The sequence below is a fragment of the Hyperoodon ampullatus genome, assembly GCF_949752795.1.
Source record: "Hyperoodon ampullatus genome assembly, chromosome: 2".
Lineage (NCBI taxonomy): Eukaryota > Metazoa > Chordata > Mammalia > Artiodactyla > Ziphiidae > Hyperoodon > Hyperoodon ampullatus.
In genome coordinates this window covers 115441344-115466033 of record NC_136915.1, presented here as the reverse complement: position 1 = coordinate 115466033, position 24690 = coordinate 115441344, and the positions used below count along the sequence as shown (strand labels likewise).

The window sequence follows — 24690 nt, the reverse complement described above, 5'->3', positions numbered from 1 at the left end:
AATAGAAATGATAGTGAAGTAAAGATTTCAATTTTTTAATAAATTAAACTTTTTGCATAATGTTACATAACACACAGAGGGAGAGAAAGGGTATGAAGCTGAAAGTTTGTAGGGAACCAGAATTCCACGGAGGATGCTGGTTCTCTGGCTGAGGAGGTGAAGACTCCACCACCCAGTGTGGTACCTGGCAGTTTCAGATGGGGTCTGAGATATGACCTTCCTCAGGCTGTGTCAGCCGTCTTCAGTCTCCAGAACAGAGAAGGTCTCACCCAGAGGCCTTTTGGTGGCCACCAGAACCAGGTTTCTCGGAGAGAGTTCGGGGCTGAAGATGGGCAGGAGCTCAGCATGGAAGCCTAGGAGAAAGGCAGGGCTACTCAGAAGGGGAGAAATGAAACAAACTCTTAGCCACTTCCTGCTTAGCCTGTAGGCATAGCCCCTTTTCCCCATGGGGGAGGCTCCAGGGGGTCTAAGGAGACCCAGCTCTCACCAGGAACATGAGTGCCTGAGACACTGACTCGGGAGGAGGCAGTCTGCAGCACACCGTAGGTTCTCAGTGCCTGGGATGCTGGCTTAAAATGCACCTCAGGGAGGTACCACCACAGGCAGATTCAGTAGGAATTTGCATTAACAAGTTCCCCTCCCCCCATCTGACTCTGAAGCAGCCGGTCTGAGAATCACCACAGCAAGGAACCTAGTCCTGGCAGGTGCAGGGGCCGGGACCTGAAGGAGAGCCCTAGAACTCCAGCCCCTCTGGCCCCGGGTCCCTGCTTTGGCCACCCTCACCCTGTTCCTGAAGGTAGAGCAGCCGGTCCAGTAGAATCAGTGTCTCCACCAGCGGGGCCAGCAGCAGGGCCAGGCTGAAGAAGGCCACCACTCGGTTCTCCTGGGCCTGGTGGGCCCGAAGGGCAGCCAGATTCAGCGGCAGGTGGGGGTCAAGCCCCACCCGCTGTAGCCCCCGCTGCACGTATCTGTGGGGTCAGCCACAGACAGCATTCAGTTTGGTTTTAGAACCCTCCCCCATTCAAACTGTCCATTCCTAATTCAATTCCAGCTGTAATAGATTTGCCACCCTAAGGTGCATTTTTAAATGTTTTTCTGGCTGTGAGTTGTCTGTCCAATAACAAATCAATCCAAAAATTTATTTTCAGCCAAATCTGTCCAATTATTTAGCCATATTTTTAGCATTTCAAAAACTTGATAAAAGAGTGACAACTGCCTTTTAAAGAAAGTTTGAAGCTGCCACAGAACTCAAAATCACTCCCCTCCTCCCAGCATATTTAGACTTTCTTCAGGACACGCTAAACAGTTGAGGGTGGGAGGGGAATCATACCTCCAGTAGGTGATGCCCCCCTCCTCACACACCCCCAACTCCCCAGCCTCACTCTTCAATCTTGAGCTCGTGGACCCTGGGGATCCCCTGCACGCCTGGCCGACGGAGCTCGGGCCGGGCACGCCGGATGACCGTCTCCAGTGCTGCCCGGTAGCAGTGGGTTCGGAGGCCAGGGCCTGCTTTCTGCAGCCGCTCAGCGTATTCCTCCAGGGCGTGGCAGGCCCCCTCCCGTAGCCTGTAGGGCAGTTCACAGCCAGGCAGCCCAGCCACCCACTGACTCAGTGGGTAGCCACCGGGGTCACTCAGCTTCATGTAACAGCAGCCCACTGAGGCCAGGGCTGCCACCTCAGGGCGGCAGGAGAAGTGCCTCAGCAAGGCAACACTCAGATCCCCACAGGCATGGAGGCCTGTCAGCAGCAAGCGGGCCTCACTCTGAGGTGAGTTCTCCAGTGGAAGCAGAAGCTCCTCACACAGGGCCGTGGGGTCTACCCACCTAACCACATGGTGGGGGCAGTGGCGAGGGCCAGTGTGGACCACCTGTGGAGGCAGGACAGAACAGAGGCAGATGGGAATCCCGTCCCCGTGCCACCTCAAGCCACGGGAATGGATCTGTCCTCTGAGTTCCTTCCCAAGGAGGAAGGTGGGAGAGAAACTGGGGCAGAGGAGAAAGGGGGGCTTTAAATCAGGAGATGGGATAGATTCTGGGTCTCTCATTAGTAACTGCAGGTCTTTTCGTCTCTGAGCTTCCTCATTTGATTGGCCACTTTTTACAGGTGGCTGTGAGAAGGATGTATCGGTGTGGAAAGCACTTTTTAACTAGAAGGTGCCTTTAAGATATGAGGCGGCTTCGGTGAAGGAGGGACCTTGGGAAACGGGTAGCAGAAATAGGGACATGCCATCTCAAGCTGAGAAACTTAAAAGAGGGAATTAGCCTTGGTGCCCAATTCAGCCAAGCAGACCCTGCTCTCACGGTCCTGGCTGCAGGAAGGGCTGGTCTACCTGTGGGTTCCTCTTCTCCTCTTTCTGCAGAGCCTGCAGGAGCTCCTGGTCTAGGCGCTGGGCTCTCTCCACCAGTCTCTGATCCCCTTCAATGCTCTTCACCATCAGCCCCAGCCCCAGGGACATGAAGCGGGAGAGATGGCCCTGGAGTCCCGAGAGGGAGGGTGGAGAGAGCCCCGTTCAGTGTCCTCTCCACTGTCCCCCTCTCTATCTGTGGTTTGGACGCCTGGGTCCTAGGCCTCCAGAAGGCTTAAATTCTGCCCAGCTTACTTCTACCACTCCTTAGCACCTGCCTCCCTGGGCCTGTGGCCTGATAACCTGTCTTCCAGCTGTTCTATCGCCACAACAAAAAACCAGAACATTAGGGGTCTGGCTCACCTGGCCTGAGCCTACATCCACAACTTGGGTGCAGCCTGTGAGGTCACTCAGCTTCTTCACCAACTGAAAGAGGGAACAAAGGTCTCCTGCCATTGGTGTTGGCTCCCAGGGCAAACACCCATAATGAGGGTGGAGGAGCTGAAGATGGCAGAGGAAGATGGGTAGAGGGAAGAGACAAGAGACATGGAAACCAAAATGGGGTGTGCTGACCCCAGGCTCAGGCTACTGTCTTTGCTCCTCTCAGGCTAGTGATTCAGTCTCTTCCACAGAACAAGAGCCCTGCTGTGAAGCCATGAGCAGATTGTGAAGGTTATCAGAACAAGACTAAGCCAGTGATTCAAATATAGCCACCAAACAACCCAGCAAAAGGATGAAGACATGATTATAGTGTATCTGCCAAGGAAGGGACCTTCTAGGGCCTCTGGTCCTGCAGGTGATATAAGGTGCCCGCACCTTTGTAACTCATAGGCTTAAGGAGTCCCCAGGCTCCCAGATACCACCTATACCCCAGCCATCTCCTCACCTCTCCCAGCCTCCGAATCTCATGCTGCTTCTTGGGCCTGACATGTTTCCGGAATGGAGCTGTCAGTCGGGAACTCTGGCTGGGGTTCTCCAGGAACTCTGAGGGGGTCTGAAACCCAGGCGTCCGGGTAAAAGCCAGGGCATAGGCTGTGGACTTCAGGGCCAGCAGGGTGAGTGGCCACACCGACCTGTACCTGAGATAGCCCACCCAGGCCCCCAGTGAATAGTCCCATTGTATCCTGAGTGTGCCAGTTTACAACCCAGGAAGCCCTTGTGAGACTCTAGAGCAATGGCTCCCTGCAGGGCTCAGCACCAAGTCCCCCAACACAGGTCCCCTCTTGCCCATACCTGGCCACTTCCCCTTCCCCAGGCATCCCCAGCAGCAGTGTGGCCAGCTGTGGCGGGTTCAGTCCATCCAGGGCTTCCTGCCATGAGCAAGGGAGTGTGCCCCATAGGTTGTCTGTGAAAAATTCCTGTAGGGGAAAGGGAGAAGCAATCAACAGGCTACTACTCTTCCCATTCTTCCCCGCCCCACTCAACACACGGCCACTGGCTGCAACTAGCAGGCACCTCTACTCATTGGCTGTCATCTCTTCTCTGAAGCCTGCTCTAGCCTCCCCCTCCTTCCTCTGAGCCCAAATTGCATTCTGGACACACCTCTCCTTTTAGCAGTATCCCCACTTATTTGTGTCTGTTTCCTCCACTCAACTAAAGGGCAGGGATGGTGGCTTCACATCTGCATCCTCAACACCACAGTGACTGACACCCAGTATTAGTGTTACCATCCAGTAACCTACCATTAGATGTGCCAGGCATTATATATGTCAGACTGTTGGGTTTGTTTGTTTGTTTGTTTTTGGCCGAGCTGCATCGTTTGTGGGATCTTAAGTTCCCCGACCAGGGATTGAACCCAGGCCCTCGGCAGTGAAAGCGCCGAGTCCTAACCACTGGACCACCAGGGAATTCCCTGCCAGAATATATTATTATTCATTCATTTATTCAATACAAATTCTGGAGCTTTGGTTAGGCACCAAGTTCTATCCTAGGCTCAGGGGATACAAACAATGAAGCAGACAGACAAGAGTCTTGCTCTTACAGAGCTTACATTTTAAAAAATTATTTCAGATAACATCAAATGCCACATAGACAATAAAACACTAATGAAACAGTAACAATGGAGAGTCTGAAAGAGTACTATTTTAGATAGAGTAATGAGGGAATACTTGTCTGAGAAGGTGACACTTGAGCTGAGACTTGAATGATGAACAGGAAACAGCACATGTAAAAAAAATTCAGGCAGGGCTTCCCTGGTGGCGCAGTGGTTGAGAGTCCGCCTGCCAATGCAGGGGCCACAGGTTCGTGCCCTGGTCTGGGAAGATCCCACATGCCGCGGAGCGGCTGGGCCCGTGAGCCATGGCCGCTGAGCCTGCGCGTCTGGAGGCTGTGCTCCCCAACGGGAGAGGCCCGCGTACCGCAAAAAAAAAAAAAAAAAAAAAAAAAAAAATTCAGGCAGTGGTTGCCAGAGGCAGGGGGTGGGGGTGGGTAAAATGGGTGAGGAGGGTCAAAAGGTACAAACTTCCAGTTACAAAATAAATATCATGGAGATGTAATGTACACCATAGTGACTATAGTAAATAATATTGTATACTTAAAAGTATTGTATACTTGAAAGTAGCTGAGAGTAGATCTTAAAAGTTCTCATCACAAGAAAAAAATGTAGCTATGTACGGTGATGGATATTAACTAGACATACTGTAATCATTTCACAATATATACAAATACGAATCACTATATTATACACCTGAAACTAAAATGTCAATTCTATCTCAATTTTTTAAAATTCAGGTAATAGGGCTTCCTTGGTGGCACAGTGGTTGAGAGTCCGCCTGCCGATGCAGTGGACACGGGTTCGTGCCCCGGCCAGGCCAGGAAGATCCCACATGCCACGGAGCGGCTGGGCCCGTAAGCCATGGCCGCTGAGCCTGCGCGTCCGGAGCCTGTGCTCCGCAACGGGAGAGGCCAAAACAGTGAGAGGCCCGCGTACCGCAAAAAAAAAAAAAAAAAATCAGGTAATAGCAAACACAGAATACTATAATATGCCAGGCACTGTCTGAAACGTTTTACGTATATTAATGCATTTAATCTTCACAATTACCCTATGAGATAGTACTATTTTTATCCCCCATTTTACAGATAAGGAAACCAAAGTACAGCAATTAAGTATTCTAAGTCAAAAAGCTAGTAAGTGGCACACCTGGGATTTGAAACCAATTTGACTCTAGAGTTCTTGCTCTTAACCACCCTACTCAATTGCCTTTCTGTGGAGGAAAAACATTCCAGGCAGGTCAGTAAGTGCACAGGCCCAGTGTAGTACAGTGAATGTGGGAAAGAATGAAATGTGATGGGGTTTAAAAGGGAGCAGGGGACAGATCATATAGGGTTTTATAGGTAATGCTAAAGAATTACGATTTCATCAAAGTACCTAAGAAGCAAGGAAGTGTCCTGGTGAGATTTACATTTTTAAAAGATTAATCTGGGGCTTCCCTGGTGGCGCAGTGGTTGAGAGTCCGCCTGCCGATGCAGGGGACACGGGTTCGTGCACCGGTCCGGGAGGATCCCACGTGCCGCGGAGCGGCTGGGCCCGTGAGCCATGGCCACTGAGCCTGTGCGTCCGGAGCCTGTGCTCCGCAGGGGGAGAGGCCACAACGGTGAGAGGCCCGCGTACCGAAAATAAAAAAAGATTAATCTGGCTGTTTTGTGAAGAACTGGGTATGGAGAGCAAGCAAACACAGAGATCAGTTAGGAAGTAATCCAGGAGAGAGATGATGTTGGCTTGTCCTAAAGTGGTAGCAATGGCAATGGAGACAAATGGGTGAATTTGGTATCTATTCTGGAAGTTGAACCAATAGGACTTGTTGAAGGGCTGGATCGTAGATCAATGAAGAAAAGAGCTGAATAGAGGGTGGCTTCTGGGTTTGGGAGCTGAACAATTCAGTGGATGTTGGTGCCATTTATACATCATCTCATTTATTCTTCACAATGATCCTTCAAAAAGAGATCCATTTTACCGCTCAGGAACTGGGGCTAGGAGGAATGTTTTTTTTAATGCCTAAGGTTAACACAGTAGGGGAGGCAGGATTCTAGTCCAAGTCTGTCAACTCCAAAGTTGGAATTGTCCATTACACTGCAAAGCCAGGAATTTATTCAAAGCTTGAATGAATGAACATGTGTGTTCTCGAAACACCTCACATGTTCCTGGGAGAGTTTAACGTAGCTGCAGCAGCATGGCTCAAATGTCCATGCGTTTTATTACTTTGGACTTGAGAAGGTTAGAAAAACAACCTAGATGCTAAAACTATTAATATTTAGGTCATCTGAAAGAAAAAGAAGGGGGGAGCTGCCCCAGCTTTAACCCTTTCTTGTACAGACAAAAGACTGAAGAAACATATTAGAAAAGAGATCAGAAGCTAACTCTCTACATTCTTCCCCTGTCGTGGCTAGTGAGCCACCCACATAACCAGGAGCACCCCACCCAGAACCCTGTGGCCTCACAATGATGTAGGCGTCCAGGATGGAACGGTAGAGCGTCACGACCCGGGTGAGGTTCACAGCTAGCTGCCTCCTCGCTTCGTGAGAGAGGCCCCGGGCGGAGACCCCCGGCATTCCGGGGCCCAGCCGGTGGCGCGGGGAAGGAGAATGCAGTGAGGAGGGAACCTGGGTCAGGACCACGCGGGTCCGGTACCCGGGTTGGCTCAGCTCTGCAGGACCGGGAGAAAGCGCTCAGAATCCGGTCCCAGATGCTGCCTTTTCGTGATTCGAGGCTGGGGTTGAAGACTTGAGGCGCCCTCCTGACGTCACTGGCCGCGACGTCCCACAGCCCGAAGCTGTCAGCATTGGACGCAAACCGGGAGGCGGTGCCGCGGCGCCCACCTCACGGAGTGGGGCGGGCCAAGTTCCAGGTCCCGCCTCCAGATCCCGCCCCTTCCCGTACACTTCTCTCTTCTACCGGAAGTGAGGCCCGGGGCCTCCGGCACGCTGCAGTGCCAGTTTGTAGCGGCCTTCCCACACCTTCGAATTGTACCTCCACTGGGCTAGAGGGGCCGGGGAGCGCATCCCGCCCCCGCCCCCACCCACGCCGCCCCCTCCGCCGCCGCCGCCGCCGCTGCTGCTGCCGCTTCTCACACACTAGAAATCCCTGGCCTCGCTCGCGGAGGCAGGGGCGCTGTGGGTACGCGGGCACGGCCTCCGGCGTGTTCCAGTCCGCGAGCCTGCCGGCTCGGGCCTCGCCGACGCGCGCCAATTTCCGCATCCGGCTCCTGGCGCTTCCGGTCTTAGCGGGGCCCATCTGGGAGGTAGGTGTGTGAGCGTGGGAAGCTGGCTCCGTGGCGTGGACGGCTAGAGTGTGCTGTCCCCAGCCTCGGTTTTCCCCTCCGCTAATATGTGTTGTCAAAGGTCCTTTCTTGGGAGAAGGACTTGAGTGAGCTGCATGTGGAGATTTCCCCCACGTGGAAATGAGGGAAATGGGTGCCTGAATTTGTATCTCTGTCCTTGGGACCCGCGCTGGGGATGCCTGGGTAATTCAGAGGTCAACTATGCCAAACCTGTGACTGCCTTCGAGCATACTTAGACGTTCCTTCCGTGGGCAAATGATAGAGGTCACCAATTCTGGCGTTCCAGATCACAAGAGTTTCAGCTGGTTGGCCCTGCAACCCCCTCAGTTTACAAATGAGACTGAGATCTAGAGAGGGGAAATGGCCTTCCTAATACCATACTGCTGGAGAATTGTGGGGCTTCCCTGGAACCCAGGCTTCCTGGTTCAGAAGGAAGTCCTCCTTCCATCATTTCACATTTCACATTATCTGAGAGGTTACTCTGATGTCTTTCCTCTCTCTTTTAAGTCCTACGGAGATGGGTCTTATCTTACTGGTTCCCAAGCCTATGGACTCCGTTATCAGGATCACTTTCTTCCCCAGGGTATACTACAAACCTCCAGATGTTGGCCTATGGGATTCAGCAGAGGATGAGTTGTCCATCCTCTCGTTGGTAAGCTGTTTTTCCCAACTGTTCTCTCACCGTCCACCGTCATCATGTCTACCTTACTCCTCAATCTGGATTTTGGCGAACCTCCCCCCAGAAAGGCATTAGAAGGGAATGCCAAGCACCAAAAATTTGTCAAGAAGCGGCGACTCTTGGAACGGAAAGGCTTTCTGAATAAGAAGCAGCAGCCCCCTAGCAAGGTCCCTAAGTTCCACTCAGAACCTTCAAAGAAAGGGGACACTCCCAAGGTGGATGGCATTTGGAAGTCCCCTCCCCTTCCAAAAAAGAAGACTGCTGCTTCCAGCAGTGGGTCAGAGCAGTCCCTGGACAAGAAAGCCGCAGTGCCTTGGCTGACCCCTGCTCCTTCACAGAAAGCTGGTTCTGTTGTGGCTAAAGTAGATTTGCTGGGGGAGTTCCAGAGTGCCCTACCAAAGATTAAGAGCCTCCCAATTCGCCCCCAGAAGAAGGGCTCCCAGAAGAACCCTCCTCAGAAGACTGCCCCACAGATCTCCACCCAGGCTCATTCAGAGAATACATACCCTGGAGCATCCCAGAAGATGCCAACGAAGATGGTGGCAATTGACTGTGAGATGGTGGGCACAGGACCCAAGGGGCATGTCAGTTCCTTGGCTCGATGTAGCATAGTCAACTACAGCGGAGATGTGCTTTATGATGAGTACATCCTTCCCCCCTGCCACATTGTGGACTACCGGACCAGATGGAGTGGTATCCGGAAGCAGCACATGGTGAATGCTACACCCTTCAAGATTGCTCGGAGCCAGGTGAGAGGCATGGGAGATGGTGGTAGCAGCGGGGTGGGTGGGGAGAGGTCCAAATCATTTTTCTGCAAAGAATATCACCCTGGGAAGGTGCCGAAGGATTGTGGAGGGAGGGATGGAGTGGGTGGAGTAGCAGATGAAGAAGGCTTTCTGTTGGGATAAGGAGTGGTGAGAGTCTGGAAAGTTACAATTAGCTGGCGTAACGAACTTTATTAGTTAAGATCTTTTAGGTTCCAAGTGGAATCCTCATCTGGAGAACTGTGGACCTGCTAGAGAAATAACAGCCAGTGATGGACAGAGCAACAGGCATGAGTGCCAGGGGGAAAAGGCTCAATTTGAGAATGCCTTGTAGAGGTGGGGTCTAGGGTTGAGAATAGAGACGTGGAGAGGGCTTCCCAAGCAAAAGTGGCAATGTGGAAAGTTGGTGGTAGGAGAAGGCAGAATACTGACAGAAGGAGCTGGGGCATATTTGTATAACTGGAACAGGTAGCCTGCAGTGGAGGGGATAAAAGACACAGGGCTGGTATGTTGGGGTTCTCGTCTCACTCACTGAGCAAACCTAGCCACTGTAAGTCCTATGCTGAATACTGGAGGCACAACAAATGAACAGGAAAGGAGGGTGAGCTGGTAAATGTGAAGGGGAAGGGAGCCTGCTGGTCTTGGAAGGCCTCCAGAGGGCGCCTTTGGTCCACTTCTTTGTAGTTTCAGCTCCACATTCTTTGCCTTCTCTAGACACACACTGTTCCAATAATTCCTCATGTACCAGAGCAGTCAGTTGGAGGAATTTCATCAGAGGTGGAACAGCTGGAGTTTAGAAGGAACTTGAAGAGTTGAAGAACATCCTGTGCACCAGGGGCATAGCTGAGCAAAGGCTTGGGAGAGGCAGAAGATGGGGTGGGTCTGAAACAGCAAATCCACTTAGCTTTAAGGCAGGCTATATGTTGAAATTAATGCGAAGTAAAGGTGTTAGTGGTCAGTAAACTGCAGGTGAAGTTAGGAGCAACTAAATACCAAGTTGATTGGACTATATCTGGCTTTCATCATAAAAACCAGTGCCCAAGCTGGGGTATGAGACTAAGGTACATTCAGATGAGTCTGTTCCCTTCCAAGGGGTCCCATTGGGAGGCCAGGCATTGATTCCAGGCCTGTTGCTCTTGTTCACAATCTGTTTGGAACCCCATTTTGGTAATGGCCTTCAGAGCTCATGACATATTCTTTAGTTATCCTCATTGGCAATATGTCCTTATGCTTTAAGATTCTGAAATGGTGAGAAATTATTTGGTTCCAAGAATGGTGTGAATAAGGTTCCTGACCAGCTAGTAAATACCCTCGGGTTATGAGCAGGAGGAGCTTTGAAGCGCCGGGACTGATTTCTTGTTAAAGCAGCATAAGCGTGGGCACTTGATCACTTCCCTCTGCAGCCTTAGTCTATAAATCATTCTTAATCTTTTTCTTTTTTGAGGTGGGGCGCTGTGCCTCACAGCTTGCAGGATCTTAGTTCCCTAACCAGGGATCGAACCCCGGCCCCAGGCAGTGAGAGTGCCGAGTCCTAACCACTAGACTGCCAAGGAACTCCCAATTCTTAATCTTTTCTGGCTTGTAGGCTCTTTGAGAATCTGATGAAAGCCATGGATCCTCCCCCAAAAAAAGACAAACATATGCATATCTATTTGCATATAATTTGGGGCTTCCATTACCTTCCTGGAGCCCATCTTTAACAACATTTGTCCCAGCCTGTGTCTAAGGCCAACATAATGATCATGGTTAAAGAACTTCAGGTATCAAGCCAGGACTGAACTAGGTAGTTACATGAACATCACATTGGGGTAGAAATTAATGTGAAGATAAGGTGCCACTGGTGATGTAAATCCAAACAGGGTTACACCATAGAAAATACCTACTTTTACCTTGGGGAGAGGAGATAGGTGAAAGAAAACTTGTGGAAGAGGGTATTTCAAGGATGAGGCAGGTGGGCAATTGGTGAAAAGAACCTAGAAGGACTTAAACAGCCATGTTGGGCTTTTAAGATGCAGGGGCTACATCTTTGAATCCTGTTCCTCACCACCTCTTCTCCCATGCCTGTTTCAGATCTTGAAGATTCTCACAGGGAAGATAGTGGTGGGGCATGCCATCCACAACGACTTCAAAGCCCTTCAGTATTTTCACCCTAAGTCCCTCACCCGAGACACCTCCCATATCCCCCTCCTCAACCGTAAGGCCAACTGCCCAGAGAATGCAACCATGTCTCTGAAGCATCTCACCAAGAAGCTGCTGAGCCGGGACATCCAGGTAGCGTCTTCCCAAATGCTGCCAGACCTCTGGCTTGGACACTGAAGGCTCTCCTGCTGCCTTTCTCCAGGCTCTGACCCTCAAATTCCTCTGGTTGTAGAGAGATCTGGGTGGGATGCTCTGACGGGAAGAGCTTTGGGCAAAGGGGTCCATCTCTACATAGGGATAACTGTTCCTGTTCTCTACCTCACAGTGTTCCAAAGGATACTTGGAAAAGGAAAAAAGCCTGAAAGTGGGGATAAAACCCTAACTAAGAAAAGTAGAAAGCAGGTAGTTGTGGTGGTCTAAAAGACCATGTAGTGGATGCAAGAGGCTCTTATGTATTTCATATGTTTGGCAGTCAAAGAGGGGATGGCCTGCCTGGCATGAGGCTGTAGACACATGTCATATACAGATCAGTTAAGGAACTGGGGAAGGTGGAAGACTCAGAAGGCCTGTCTATGATCTGGTTTGTTCTGTCTCTACAGAAGAATGTAGAACAATATGGTATGTACATGTTGCTACAGAAAGGATTGAGGCAGACGGTAGCATAGGCATTGAACCCCTGAAATTAGATACGGAGTAGGGCCTCACCAGAGGTCTACCTTTGTAGCCCGCTAACTGCAGAAGCAGCAGCATCAGTGGGTTGGAGGGAGCCAGTTGGGAAGGGAAGAAACAGTCTCTTGTAGTTTCATGTTCTTTTCTTCCTCCCTTTTCTTCCTTCCCTCAGGTTGGGAAAAGTGGACATTCCTCTGTGGAAGATGCTCAGGCCACCATGGAGCTGTACAAGTTGGTTGAAGTTGAGTGGGAACAGCACCTGGCCCAGAATCCCCCAAAAGACTAGTGCCAGTGGGGACACTGGTGATGTGGGGAGGCAGAGGCAGCACCACACCCAGGAGAACAGGGTGTGTGGACCAGTGGACAGCTCTACCAGCTCTACACCTTTGGAAACTAGAGTTGTTGGGGAGAGTGAGACTCCACCCCAGACTTAATATCCATTAAAATTTCACCTCAGGTGTTGTTAAGTGTTCCATGGAAGGAGGAAGGCGCCATGTCAGAACCCAGTCCTATAGGCTGTTTACCTCTTAAATGGTGCTAACCATGGGTACCAGGGTGCTTTGCTCCTGGGAAAGCCTTTTGACTTCAAGGGGCAGGGCATACTGGGAAGTGTAGTTTCCCAAACTGCCTTGTCACTAGGGTGACCATATATCTCATTTTATGCCTTTTGTTCTCAAGTAATTAGCAGCACCGTGTTGAACTTTCCAAAGGTATCCTGCTGGATGATAACTTGTATGATCACAGTTCATCTCTCAGACTTTTTTTGGCTCAGAGTCTACATCCAGTCTGTCAGGATATCACCTGTTCTTTCCACCGTGACTTTCAGAGGAGCCATCCCTGGTGAGGTTTAGTTCTTAGGGCTACAAGGCAGTAGAGGTAAGAGAGTGTGACTTGAAAAAATTTTTCTGATTTAGGAAAGCAGCCTCTTTCCTAAAGTGATAGAGGATTTATTTAAGTTAGACCCCACTTGGTAGGTTAAAGAAGAATTCAAAATGCTTTAATGGTTTTTAGTCTTTTACTTTGCTAAACCAAGCCTCTTAAAACTAAAACTCAAATTATTCCCTTGATAAATTTTTATAAAGGAAAAACAATTGTGTGATGTTTTCTTTATAACTTCACGTTAAATAGCTTTGTCACAGGATCCTGTAGAGCTGTAATTCTGATAGGGGGTCCAGGGTCTGTGTGAATGACACTAACTGGGACCTGGTTTGCTGGAAGTCATCAAGAAGCACTGATCAAGCCTTTGTGTGTAGCCCATGTGCTCTGCTGCCTTGTCCTCGTCCCTACCACAAATCAACGAGCACACCTAAAGTGACACCCTAAGCCATGCAAACACCCTCACACAGAGGGTATGTGACCAGGAGAGTGACTCAGAGAGTGGACGTGCGGGAGGGATGGAGCCAGGGAGGAAGGGTGCTTCATGACGCCAGCCTGGTCGCTCCTGCCAGCTCTTCCCCGGTGGTATACACCCTCATGTTGGGAAGGTGAATCACAGGTCTGACCTTGTGTCTGGGATCACTGCACTCTGGCTTGAGAGAACGCAGACTCCATGTATACACCAAGGCTTGTGCCCTCTTGAGTGGCTAGTTTGGCTCCAGGGGCCAGAGTCACAGTCACGGCTGCCTATAGAAGGGAATTTCCTGCAGCCAAACTGGACCCCAGACGTCGTCTTGCTGTTGTGTCCTGCACTACAGGATCTGCTTGCACAGGCAGCTGTTGAGCTCTGAGCAGGTTGGTTCCTGTCGAACCCAACATATGTAGTGTCCATGACACTTCACAAAGAGGTGCTAGGCATCCTTACACACCTCTAAGTGGGAGTAATCTAGGAAGGCTACACCAAAAACTGGGGATACAAGTCTTGATTGAAATGAAGGCGAGTCTTAGTTACATTGTGATCAGTAAACTAGAATATATGTGGAAAATTCTCATTTGAGTTCAAGTTTTAGGGTACCCAGCTTTGTAATTTATTCCACTGAAGTATAGTTGATTTACAATGTTGTGTTAATTTCTGATGTACAGCAAAGTGATTCAGTTATACACGTATATATACATTCTTTTTCATATTCTTTTCCATTGTGATTTATCGCAGGATATTGAATATAGTTCCCTGTGCTATACAGTAGGACCTTGTTGTTTATCCATACTATATATAACAGTTTGCATTTGCTAATCCAAACTCCCAATCCATCCCTTCCCCACCCCGCTTCCCCTTGGCAACCACAAGTCTGTTCTCTATTCTGAGTCTGTTTCTGTTTCATAGATAAGTTCATTTGTGTCATAGTTTAGATTCCACATGTAAGTGATAGCATATGGTATTCGTCTTTCTCTTTCTGGCTTATTTCACTTAGTGTGATAATCTCTAGGTCCATCCATGTGAGTAGCAACTGGCTTTTATGCTCCACTTCACCCCCTACTCAGGTGCCCTCAGTCCAGCATTGGGAAGAGCTCAGCCTCACTTTAGCTCACCAGGAAGAACCTGGAGACCAGAGGACCTTGCAGACATTTTGTTACTCTTTTCTCTTATCACACTTCCTGGTCAGAGCCCAGCTTACCCTGCAAGGTGCCTGGGGATCCCTGTACTTTATTATTATTTTTTTAATAAATAAATTTATTTATTTTTGGCTGCGTTGGGTCTTTGTTGCTGCGCGTGGCGGCTACTCTTCATTGTGATGCACGGGCTTCGCATTGGGGTGGCTTCTCGTTGCGGAGCACGGGCTCTAGGCGCGCAGGCTTCAGTAGCTGTGGCCTGTGGGCTCTATAGAGCACAGGCTTAGGTGCTCCGCGGCATGTGGGATCTTCCTGGACCAGGGCTCGAACCCATGTCCCCTGCATTCGCAGGAGTATTCTTTTTTTTTTTTTTTTTGCGGTACACGGGCCTCACTGCTGTGGCCTCTCCTGTTGCGGAGCACAGGCTCCGGACGCACAGGCCCAGTGGCCATGGCTCACGGGCCCAGCCGCTCCGCGGCATGCGGGATCCTCCCGGACCAGGGCACGAACCCGTGTCCCCCGCATCAGCAGGCAGACCCTCAACCACTGCGCCACCAGGGAAGCCCTCACAGGTGGATTCTTAACCACTGCACCACCAGGGAAGTCCTGGGGATCCCTGTATTTTAATCCCCTCTTTCTCTGCCCCTCTGTTCCCAGGCTTCATCCAACTGATGACAGATAAGCCCCATTGCAGATTACTATGGAAAAAGCAATCAGCAAGTCCTGTTTTGCCTTGGGTATTAAGGCTCTTCAGAGTGGAGCATACGTATAACAAAACACATGCTCTTCCAATAGCATTCTTTTCATAGCATAATAATGTTTTCTAATGCCACGACCCCCTTCTGCAGGTGAGAATGATAAAGGGCAAAGAGTGTGAGAAGTGTATCATGCCAAACACATTACTGATCTTAAAATTTCAGGTAACAGTGATTCTCAGAAGGGTAAGGGGGGATGTAATTTGAAATTTCAGGTGATAGCACTGCCATTCTCTCTACCCTTAAGAACCACTGATTGAGGGAATTCCCTGGCAGTCCCGTTAACCACTGGACTCTGCACTCTCACTGTCGAGGTCGTGGGTTCAATCCCTGGTCGGGGAACTAAGATCCCACAAGTCACACGGTGTGGCCAAAAGAAAAAAAAAAGAACCACTGATGGAGCCAAGGCTCTAAAGGAATCATTTGATTCCTAGTTTAACAGATGGTTACAGCTGACGATAAGAAAGATGAACAGCACTGTAATTATGAAGTTGCCCCAAGGCACATTAGCACAAGTCCAAGTTTAGAGACACAAATTCCCATGTATGCAATATGCCAAGTGCATTTATGAATATCCTATGTCTACAGTCTACGTATTATTGTTCACAGTGTTCTTTCATTTACCCTGTAATTAAAGGCAAGTCCACCAAACAGCCCATAACAGCATTTTATTGTTGTATTGATACTAGGTTTCAAGTTTGATCTTGCCACTCACTAAATTTGTGATAGTCAGTTTGTTTCTTGGAGCCCCAGTGGTTCTAGCATTAAAATTCTGGGGTTCTTTTCTAACCTTGAAGTTTAACTGATGGTTGCTGTCATTAATAATAATAATGGGGCTTCCCTGGTGGCGCAGTGGTTGAGAGTCCGCCTGCCGATGGAGGGGACATGGGTTCGTGCCACGGAGCGGCTGGGCCCGTGAGCCATGGCCGCTGGGCCTGCGCGTCCTGAGCCTGTGCTCCGCAACGGGAGAGGCCACAACAGTGAGAGGCCCGCATACGCAAAAAAAAAAAAAATAATAATAATAATGGCAACCATTTATTGAGTGCTTCTCTGTGTCAGGCACTGTGCTGAGTCCTTTAGGAGCACTGTCCCATTCTCTGTAAGGTAGGTGGTGGTATTCCCATTTAACAGTTGAGGAAACTGAGGCTGACAAAAAGGAAGAAATATTCCCCAGGCCAAATAGCTGGAGGTTGGTGGTGCTGGCACTCAGACCTGCCAAGTCTGCCTGTCTAAAGCCTCTGCTCTTAACCACTGCCCTGCTTGGCTGTTAACACATTCAGGCAGCACCTGATGAGGCTTGGAATCCTTCCACTCAAATGTTTATTAAGCACCTGCTATGTGCCAGGCATTGTGCTAGGCACAGAGAAATGGCATGTGACCCCGAGTTGCTTACAGCAACCTGAAGAAGAGAAACCATTAAGCTAATTTCAACGCCCTGTGGCAAGTACTGTCCAGAATCACTAAAGGATTTAAAGCAGGGGAGTGATGTGGTCAGATCTGGGTTTTAGGAAGACGATGCCGGCAGCCAAATGGAAGCAGGATTGGAGAAGGGCCAGGAGTTGAGTTCTTCTGTTTGACTAATTTGATGAGCAGTGATGGAGTCCTGAATTAATGAAGTGGGAAGATGCATATGATCATCACTGAGGAGGTAGAATCAGTAAGACTTAGAGATCAGGGCAAGAGGATTAAAGGTTGCCTTGATATTTGTGAATTACAGTGAATAGACAGCAGTGGTGCCATTCACCAAGACAGAGAATATGGTGGGCAGAAGAGCAGGTTTTTGAGGAGGATGACTTGGGTATTGACTGGCTTGACTTTGAGCTGCCTGAAGATACCCAGATGGAGATGTCCAGCCAGCAGCTGGATGTACCAGACTGGAGTTTAGCAGAGCAAAAGAGATCTGGGGCTGGAAACTAAGGCTTAGAGACAAGAGTGTAGCAGTGGGATGGAAGCCTTGGATTGGAATGAAGCCTTTATATATAAAGGTATAAAGAGGAACAGAAGGTCAAAATCAGAGTCTCAGGAAGTACCTGTCCTTATAAGCTGCTGGAGGAAGAGAGGTCTGAGAGAGGGCTACTGGGTAAGAGGACAGCTAAGGAGACCCCCCAGGAGGGAGGAGATAGCATTAACAGCACGGAGAGCCAGTAAGCTGAGAGCAAAGAAAAGGGTCTATTTTGTAGCGATTTGGTGCCCTTCATCTCAGCAATGTCTGTGGTGGTGGTGGGGAGGGCGGCAGAAGCTCAGCTGAGGTGGGCCGGAGAATAAATTGGAGGTGAGGAAGGAGAGGAGTGGGTGTGGACTGCTCTTTCTTGGCTCTGAAGAAAAGCTGGTGAAGGTTGCTGTAGGAGTGAGAAGTCTTAGGATGCCAATGGACAAAGCCAGTAGAGCATAAGGTGGCTCACGAGGGGGCAGGTGAAGTCAGCTACAGGGGATCCTGAAAGAGTAGGGGGAAGGGATGCCAAACTTAGCCTTGGCCAGCAATAGGGATCCCTTGTCTTCTGGGACAGAAAGGAAAAAAGGAACGTGTAGGGCAGATGGAGATGGTTTTGGATGACGGTGGAATAAAGTGATTAGCACCTGGTGACCCCGATTGCTCATTAAATCGGAGGCAGAGTGGTCTGCTGAGTATGAGGGGAAAGTCAGAGGACAGGAGCTTGGGAAGAATAAAGACAGTTTGCAGCAGCCACTGAGAAGACGGGAGAGCAAGCCGACCGAGAACACAAGGAAGGGCCTCTGAGCAATGGCAGAGTTCCTGATTGAGGTCAGAACCTGAATTTGCAGGAGCACTGCAAGCTGCAAGCTGCAAGCTGCTTGTCACAGTTTTTTTCTAGCGTCACTTGGCAGCCCAAACAGAGAAATGGAGAGTTTAAATGCTTGCGGCTGCATAGGCCACAATGGGAGGACAGCATGTGGTCCGGGAGGGGAGTGTCTGAACTGAGATGGAGATGAGATTGTTGGAGTCCGTGGAGTCAAGGACCTGAGAGGCTGACCTGTTGAGTAAGCGCTGGAAGCCCCCAGGTGGCTGGCCATAGGATTACATATCTATATATCTATATATCTGTACTTATATCTATAGATAGATAGATAGATTTCTTTTTGGTTGCACTGCACGGCACATGGGATTTTAGTTCCCTGACTAGGGATCAAACCCGTGCCCCCTACAGTGGAAGTGTGGAGTCCTAACCACAGGACCTCCAGGGAACTCCCTGGCAGCAGGATTAGAAACAAGAGGATGGGGAGCCTGAGCTAGATCCTTAGGGACCTGAGGTAGATAGATGCAGCAAACAAGGAGTTGAAGATGCAATAAACATATGGCGTGAGCCTCAGAGAGTTGGGTCAGGGATTTCTAAGAGGGCGGCTGAGGCATCATGGAGAAGCATGCAGAGTTCTGAGGCCTCCCAGGCAGCGGTCATGGCCTCCGCCAGGGCTATATCACTCTCGTTTTCAGACCTGATTTTTGTCAGAGTACCTCTTTCATGCATCTATCAAGGACAGTTAAATAAATGATTAAACCAGGAACAAGAGTATTAATGAAAGACAGGTATTTCTTTCAGCCTTAGTAGTCATTGATTTTGGTTGATGTCATTCACTTTTCATTCACTTGTTCAAGAAATATTTATTGAGTACAAACCATGTGCCAGGTACTGTTGTAGGCTAGCGAAGTCTGCACGAACTTCCCTTGTAGTGGGGTGATAAGTGACGTGAGGAAAAGTATGGGGATAAGGCAGATATGTGTACATAAGATTTTAGATGGGCTGTTTAGAGAAGACCTCGCTGAGGAAGTGACACTTGAGCAGACCTGAAAGAAGTGAAGGAGCAAGTCATGTAAATATCTAGGGGAAGAACATTCCAGAGAAAGAGGTAGGTGCAAAGGCAGGAGGAATGTTTGGTGTATTTAGGGAACAGCAAGGAGGCCAGCGTGGCTGGAACAGGGGAAGCCAAGGGGAAGGGGGTAGGAGTTGGGGTTAGTGAGCAGGGGGAGATACAGGCAGATAATATAGAGCCTTGTAGGCCATCGTAAGGAGTTGGGCTTAATATCTGCACAAAATGGGGAACAAATGCAGGGTTTTGAGAGACTGGTGTGAACTGAATCAGGATTTAAAGGGCTCCCCCTGACTGCTGTGAAGGGAGGAGAGTGGGAATAGAGAACCAAAGAGGAGGCTCTTGCTGTAATCTAGGCAAGAGATGATAGGAGTTGAGGCAGTGGATGTGGTAAGTGGCCTCATTTGAGACTAATTTTACATACACATGGATGATCTTTGGTGTGGTTGATGCTGAACAAATGTTTAAGCCAAAACCGACATCTTTGGCTTTTCAACTCTCCAAGCTCCTGTATACACTGGCCCACCAAAGAGAGCTCAGGAAGTACATGCACCCTCAGAAGTTGGGGACCCAAGGATGGTCAGGGGTGGAGATTTGCTGCAGACTCTGGGCAGACAGTCAGGATTGCACTATCTCTTTCGGGCAGTGACTAAATGGGTAAGTAACATCTAGTAGCACTGCTAGGGGAGGGGTCCTGGTGAGTCACTTCCACCCCAGCCCCTGGCCTGTGGGAACTGCTGCACAGGTTTTTGCTCCACTCTCCTCTCTGCCCTCCCACCGCTTAACTGTGCTGACTTGCTGGTTTTGTTTGTTTTTTTCTTTAATATGTAAGGTTCTAGCCTTATTTAGGGATACCATCAACTCTGTGCTTTCTTTGAAAGAGTGTATATAATGCATAGGATTTTGAGAGAGATGGGGGTGGAGGGAAGAGGCAGAGAGAGAAGATATTTTTAAGAATTTGCCATGGAAAGACAAGTACATCTTAATCTTCCTCCAGGCTCAACTGAATTCCACTCTGAAGTGTTTAAGAGCAAAGCTTTGGAATCAAACAGACCCAAGACAGTACATGGAAAGTTGTTGCACAGTGGTGGGTTCAGAGTCAGAGCCACTCCTTTCCCAGGCCTGGGCACTGAGGATTGGGCCCTGTGCCTGTGACCCTGACCCTCCTGTCCCAATGCAGCACCAGGAACCTAAATTGTCTGGCATCCCTAGACCAGAGGCAGCTTCCCCAAGGGGCAGGTTCTTCACTCCCTTCTACCTTGTGGAATCCTGCTTGGTTGCTTCTTGGAAAGATTCCATGAGACGGGTCCAAACCATAACCAAAGGAGGAAGAAGGCAGACTGTCCCTGCCCTGGGAGCTGGGGAGGGAGATGAAGCCCACATCCAGGACCAACAGGGAGGCAGAGGCAAATAATCCAGCCTGACAGCTGGAGACCTAAGGCTGGGGGTTGGACGCCGGGGCTGAGCTGGCAGAGTGGGTAGGTCTGGGAAGCTTTCCTGAAGGGTGGGAGGGTGGATCTGGGGTCAGATCAAAGGGGCCCTGGGCTGGGGAAAGGGCAGAGTGTTCTGCTGCCTTTCTGCTAGGTTAGAACCCACCCCCATGCCCACTCTCCACTCCAAGGCAAGAACTGCCTCCTCCCAGCTTTGGAATCAATTCCCTGGGGCTCCTAGGAACCTAGCACCCGTGGGTCAGGGAGCTCATCAGAGGAGACTTGGCCCAACGAGACCACACTGCCCCCAAGCAGGGAGAAAGGCACACACTGTGTGTCCTTGACTCAGGATGGCTCCCTCTCTAGGCCAGTTACTGCAAGCTCAGTGGGAAGACTAACCAAAAATCCAGATCATCTGGAAACCTGGAAATGTGTGGCTGACAGTCCTAGAGTGCTGGGATTTAGGAGGCGTGAGACCGTGGTGAGAGGTCGGCAGCTGTGAAATCCAGGAGCTGCTGGCTCCTTTGATCCCCCAGGAACGTGTCCCTGAGGATCCCAAGTGCCAAAGCTCCCGCTTGGATGTCTTTCCCAGGTTGGTGGAGAAGACGCAGGCGGGGTGGGGGGCTTTGTCACAACAGTGTGTCCTCAGCCTGGTGAGCTGAAATTCACAGGCACTAGCCCAGTGCCCTTTGGGAATCCAGGGAGGCTGGGGGGCCCTGGTGAATGGGATGGGGTAAGGGGTACTAGGTTGGGGGAGGCAGGGAGACTGTACAGTCTCTCTTTGACAGCTAACATTTTCCAGAGCTGGAGCCTACAGGGGAAAGGAAATCAGAGCTTCCCACCTCACACATCTTTTTCCCATTTTGCTCATGCTGCCCAGGGAAAGCCATTAGGGCTAGGTCAGTCTGGGGCCTCCCCCACCCTCCCATGTCTCCAGCCCTGCTATAAGGAGGGGTGGGATGGCAGGGTCACTGGAAGGACAAGGCCCTAGCCTGGCAAAGGGGCCAGACTCTGAACTCTTGTATCCCTTCTTAATTCCCTGCCTGCTCAAGATGGGAGGATGGGGGCAGGGACCAGGAATCTGGGCTCCTGGGGCCCTCCTTTACTCTACTCTAATACCCCTGCACCTCTGATTCTGTCTCCAGGGAGTCTGGCCCACTGGCCTGGGTCTGCTCTGCAGCAAGAAGGGCCCTGGTGTTGGGGAACCTGGCCCTTATTACCCGACTCTTGGAGCTTCAGCCTCCTTCCTGGAGCCATTAGCACAGCTGGTTTCCATAGGACCCTAGGAGCCAGGCTGGGGCCAAGCTACTAGGTCTTTTTTTTTTTAATTTTTGGCTGTGTTGGGTCTTCGTTGCTGTGCGCCGGCTTTCTCTAGTTGGGACGAACAGGGGCTACTCTTCGACGCGGTGCACGGGCTTCTCATTGCGGTGGCTTCTCTTGTTGCGGAGCACAGGCTCTAAGCGCGCAGGCTCAGTAGCTGTGGTGCACAGGCTTAGTTGCTCCGCAGCATGTGGGATCTTCCCGGACCAGGGTTCAAACCCATGTCCCCTGCATTGGCAGGCGGATTCTTAACCACTGCGCCACCAGGGAAATCCCAAGCTACTAGGTCTTACCTGGAGACAGTAGCTGCATTTGGGGGCTAGAGACAGGAGGGGAATGCGAGAGCTAAGGAGCTTTGAAGAGGTGTTCTCCCCAATCTGGCCGACGTTCCTGAGTCTGACCCATCAGCTCCCTTACCCTGCCCCCCCACCCCCCAGGGACAGTGAGTCCAACACCCTCTTTCTGTCTCTATCCAGAACCTCAAAGCCCAGACCTGGGGTCCCCTCAGTTTCTTCTCTGGGAACTCGCCCTTCTCGCCTCCCTCCTCCCTCTTTCCTCTTCAATCCCAGAGTCTGATTATCTGGCCCAGTGCTCACCTTCTGCAGTTCAGGCCAGAGGAGGAATATAGCACTCATCCAATCTGCAGCCTTGCCGATTTCTTTCTTCCTCTAGAAACTCCAGATCATCTCAATGGAGAGAGGGGTTCTTTAGACCCCTGGCTCTTCTTCCATTTGCCATCCTCAGAGAGTGGGAGAGGAGGCATCTGGGAGATGGCTCAGGCTCCCCAGAACCAGTCTTGGGCTAGACTGCAGGCTGTTCATCTTTTCCAGGGTTAGCCACTGTCCCCAGGTGCCATGCAAACCCAGGTGTCCAGCCTGCCAAACCTGTCATAGCTACAGCCTTCTCCCTCCTGCCTTGGGCTGCCAGGGGTTAAGGGGCCAGTGCAGGGCAGGGAGTGGGAATGGCAGAGGGGTCTGCCCCTAGTCACTGCATCATAAAAGCTAAAAGGAGTTTAACTGCAGGTCTCAGTGCTGACTGACTTCTTCATCCAGCAGTGCTGCCCTGGGGGGATTCCTTCAGGAGGCGGGTAGGGGCCACAGCTGGCCAGAGTCAGGTCCGGGCCCATCCAGCTTCAGGTGTTGGCAACTGCCACCAACAGTCCCGGCCACACTGAATCCCCACCTCAGCCTGGAGGTTCTCTGAGAAGCATGGAGGCTCCAGAGGAAGGGGAGTCGAATTTGGTGCCTTTCACTTCAGTAGGAGAGAAAACTGAGCAGGGGTCTACGTGGAGAAAGGGATGACCTCCCATGCCAGACTGGCAAGAAGCAAAGTCTAGGTGGTGGAGCCACGGTAGAGGGACAGAGGAACAAAGAGCCCAGGGTCAAGGAATAGAATCAGCGCAGTGGTGGCCAGGCCTTGTGCAGGGGCTCTCCAGGCTCTTCAGTGACTGCCCACACCTCTGCGCCTGCCCCCTGAAAAGGCGAGCAGAGCCAGGGGCCTCTCTCAGGCGAAAGAGATTCAATCCGGACACGTCTTCAGCCAGTGCATCCCCACCTCCTCCTTCTCCCCTCCCTTGCTCAGCCTGCCCACGGCTCAGTGTGCCCGGCCCAGCCCTGAGGAAAGCGTTGGCGGAAGGAGCTGGGAACCAGGTAGCAGAGCCAAAAACAACAGAGGAGCCGCCTGGCGGCCTGGGTGCGGTGCAGATCCTCCCCTGGTCTCACTGTAATCCCTCCTATCACAGTCAGTCCCCTCCTCACACCCTGTGGGTCCGACCCTACTGGGCCTTACTTACCTCCCTCTTTGCAGGGCCGCGGGGCTGGCCCCGGAGGCCACTTGTCATCCCCTACCTTTGAGTCCAGTTGCCCCTTCCCCCGGTCACTCGGATTCTCTGCTCACGCCTTCCTTAGTTCTCAGGGTCTCTCCCGTGTGCCCAGATGTTCCTGGGAAATGAGTGGCCTCCTTTCTAGTTCTCTGTCTCCCAGCTTGCACGTTAGCTTGCTGGAAGCTCTTTTTTGGTCTAACTGCCATCCATCCTGTTGCAATGGCAATTTCATTTGGGGAGAATCAGAGCCGGCCTTACCAGATTTGAAAAGGGCTGGTCCCTAAACCCAGGGAGACACACGAATGGAATATCCCCTTCGGTACCGAGGATCAGAGCAGACTAGGAGGCAGGAGGCTTAAGTCTACGCTTGGTGCTGAGTGGAATCCTGAGGGCTCAGGGAGGCCAGGAGACACAGCTGTCCTGCCCCAGGCACTCCCAACTCCCCTCTTCTACTTTCCGACTTCCCCACCCTCTATAGAAGTCCTGCTTTATTTGTTGCCCCTACCCTGAGTGGCAGAGACCCAGGTGTCCAGCCCCACCTGGGTTTAATTTCTACATGACTCCCAGCCAACAAACTCTGTGATCCAGCAGATGCAATAACACTGGTCAGGGTGAGGCCCTTCTACAAGTGCTGGCTTTGGCCAGAGAATCTCCTTGGTCCTGGTGGTGAGGGTGAGGGGTTCATGACACTCCCACTCTTCCCATCACTCCTCCCCCACTCAGCTTCAAGGGAATGATGGAGAGGAGTGGGGGAGCCTCCTCTTCCCAAGCCCCCAGACCCCTCAATCGTGCACGCATCTACATCTACTCACACCCACACTCTTGCAACCATTCAGAGCCCACCCATCTCCATTCCTTCTGCAAAACCAGCCACTTTCCTCATAGCCACATTGCAACGGGAACAAAGCCCCAGAGTGTTTCTTTCCTAACTCTCTCAAGCCGGTTGGTTTCCTCCCCACCCCACCCCCATCCTGCCTCTGCTCCCCCAGGTTTTCCCACCAATTAGGCACCCTCCCCCACCTGAGTCTCCAAATTCCTAGGGAGAACCCCAAGAGGAGTAAGACCAAGGCTCCTAGAAAGGGGAACGCGTTGCCCCAGGAGATCTGCAGCAGATTTGGTCGTAATTAAAAGGCCAGAGACACTAGGAAATTCCTTCTCCTTATGGATCCCAGCGGGAAATTAA

At 50.9% G+C, this 24690-nt stretch overlaps 2 protein-coding genes across 2 annotated transcripts; one reads left to right on the top strand and one right to left on the bottom strand.

Moving 5' to 3' along the window:
- Positions 1-67: 67 nt before the first annotated feature.
- METTL25B (methyltransferase like 25B) lies at positions 68-6892 on the bottom strand (the record flags this gene model as incomplete). The annotated part of the gene is made up of 8 exons (XM_079696574.1): positions 68-353; positions 784-968; positions 1383-1867; positions 2330-2473; positions 2708-2770; positions 3231-3423; positions 3578-3702; positions 6782-6892. 8 exons carry the CDS (start codon positions 6890-6892, stop codon positions 232-234), a joined length of 1428 nt encoding a protein of 475 aa, XP_079552700.1. The 3' UTR covers positions 68-231.
- On the top strand, positions 2737-12327 carry ISG20L2 (interferon stimulated exonuclease gene 20 like 2). Its single transcript, XM_079696575.1, has 5 exons — positions 2737-3150; positions 5075-5298; positions 8203-9048; positions 11134-11334; positions 12044-12327. Exons 3-5 carry the CDS (start codon positions 8317-8319, stop codon positions 12155-12157), a joined length of 1047 nt encoding a protein of 348 aa, XP_079552701.1. The 5' UTR covers positions 2737-3150; positions 5075-5298; positions 8203-8316; the 3' UTR covers positions 12158-12327.
- Positions 12328-24690: the final 12363 nt, after the last annotated feature.

Coding starts and splice junctions, on each gene's coding strand:
- ISG20L2 (XM_079696575.1), top strand. CDS start 8,317: ATGTCTACCTTACTCCTCAATCTGGATTTTGGCGAACCTCCCCCCAGA. Junction 9,049..11,133: donor TCAAGATTGCTCGGAGCCAG/GTGAGAGGCATG, acceptor TGCCTGTTTCAG/ATCTTGAAGATTCTCACAGG. Junction 11,335..12,043: donor TGCTGAGCCGGGACATCCAG/GTAGCGTCTTCC, acceptor TCCTTCCCTCAG/GTTGGGAAAAGTGGACATTC.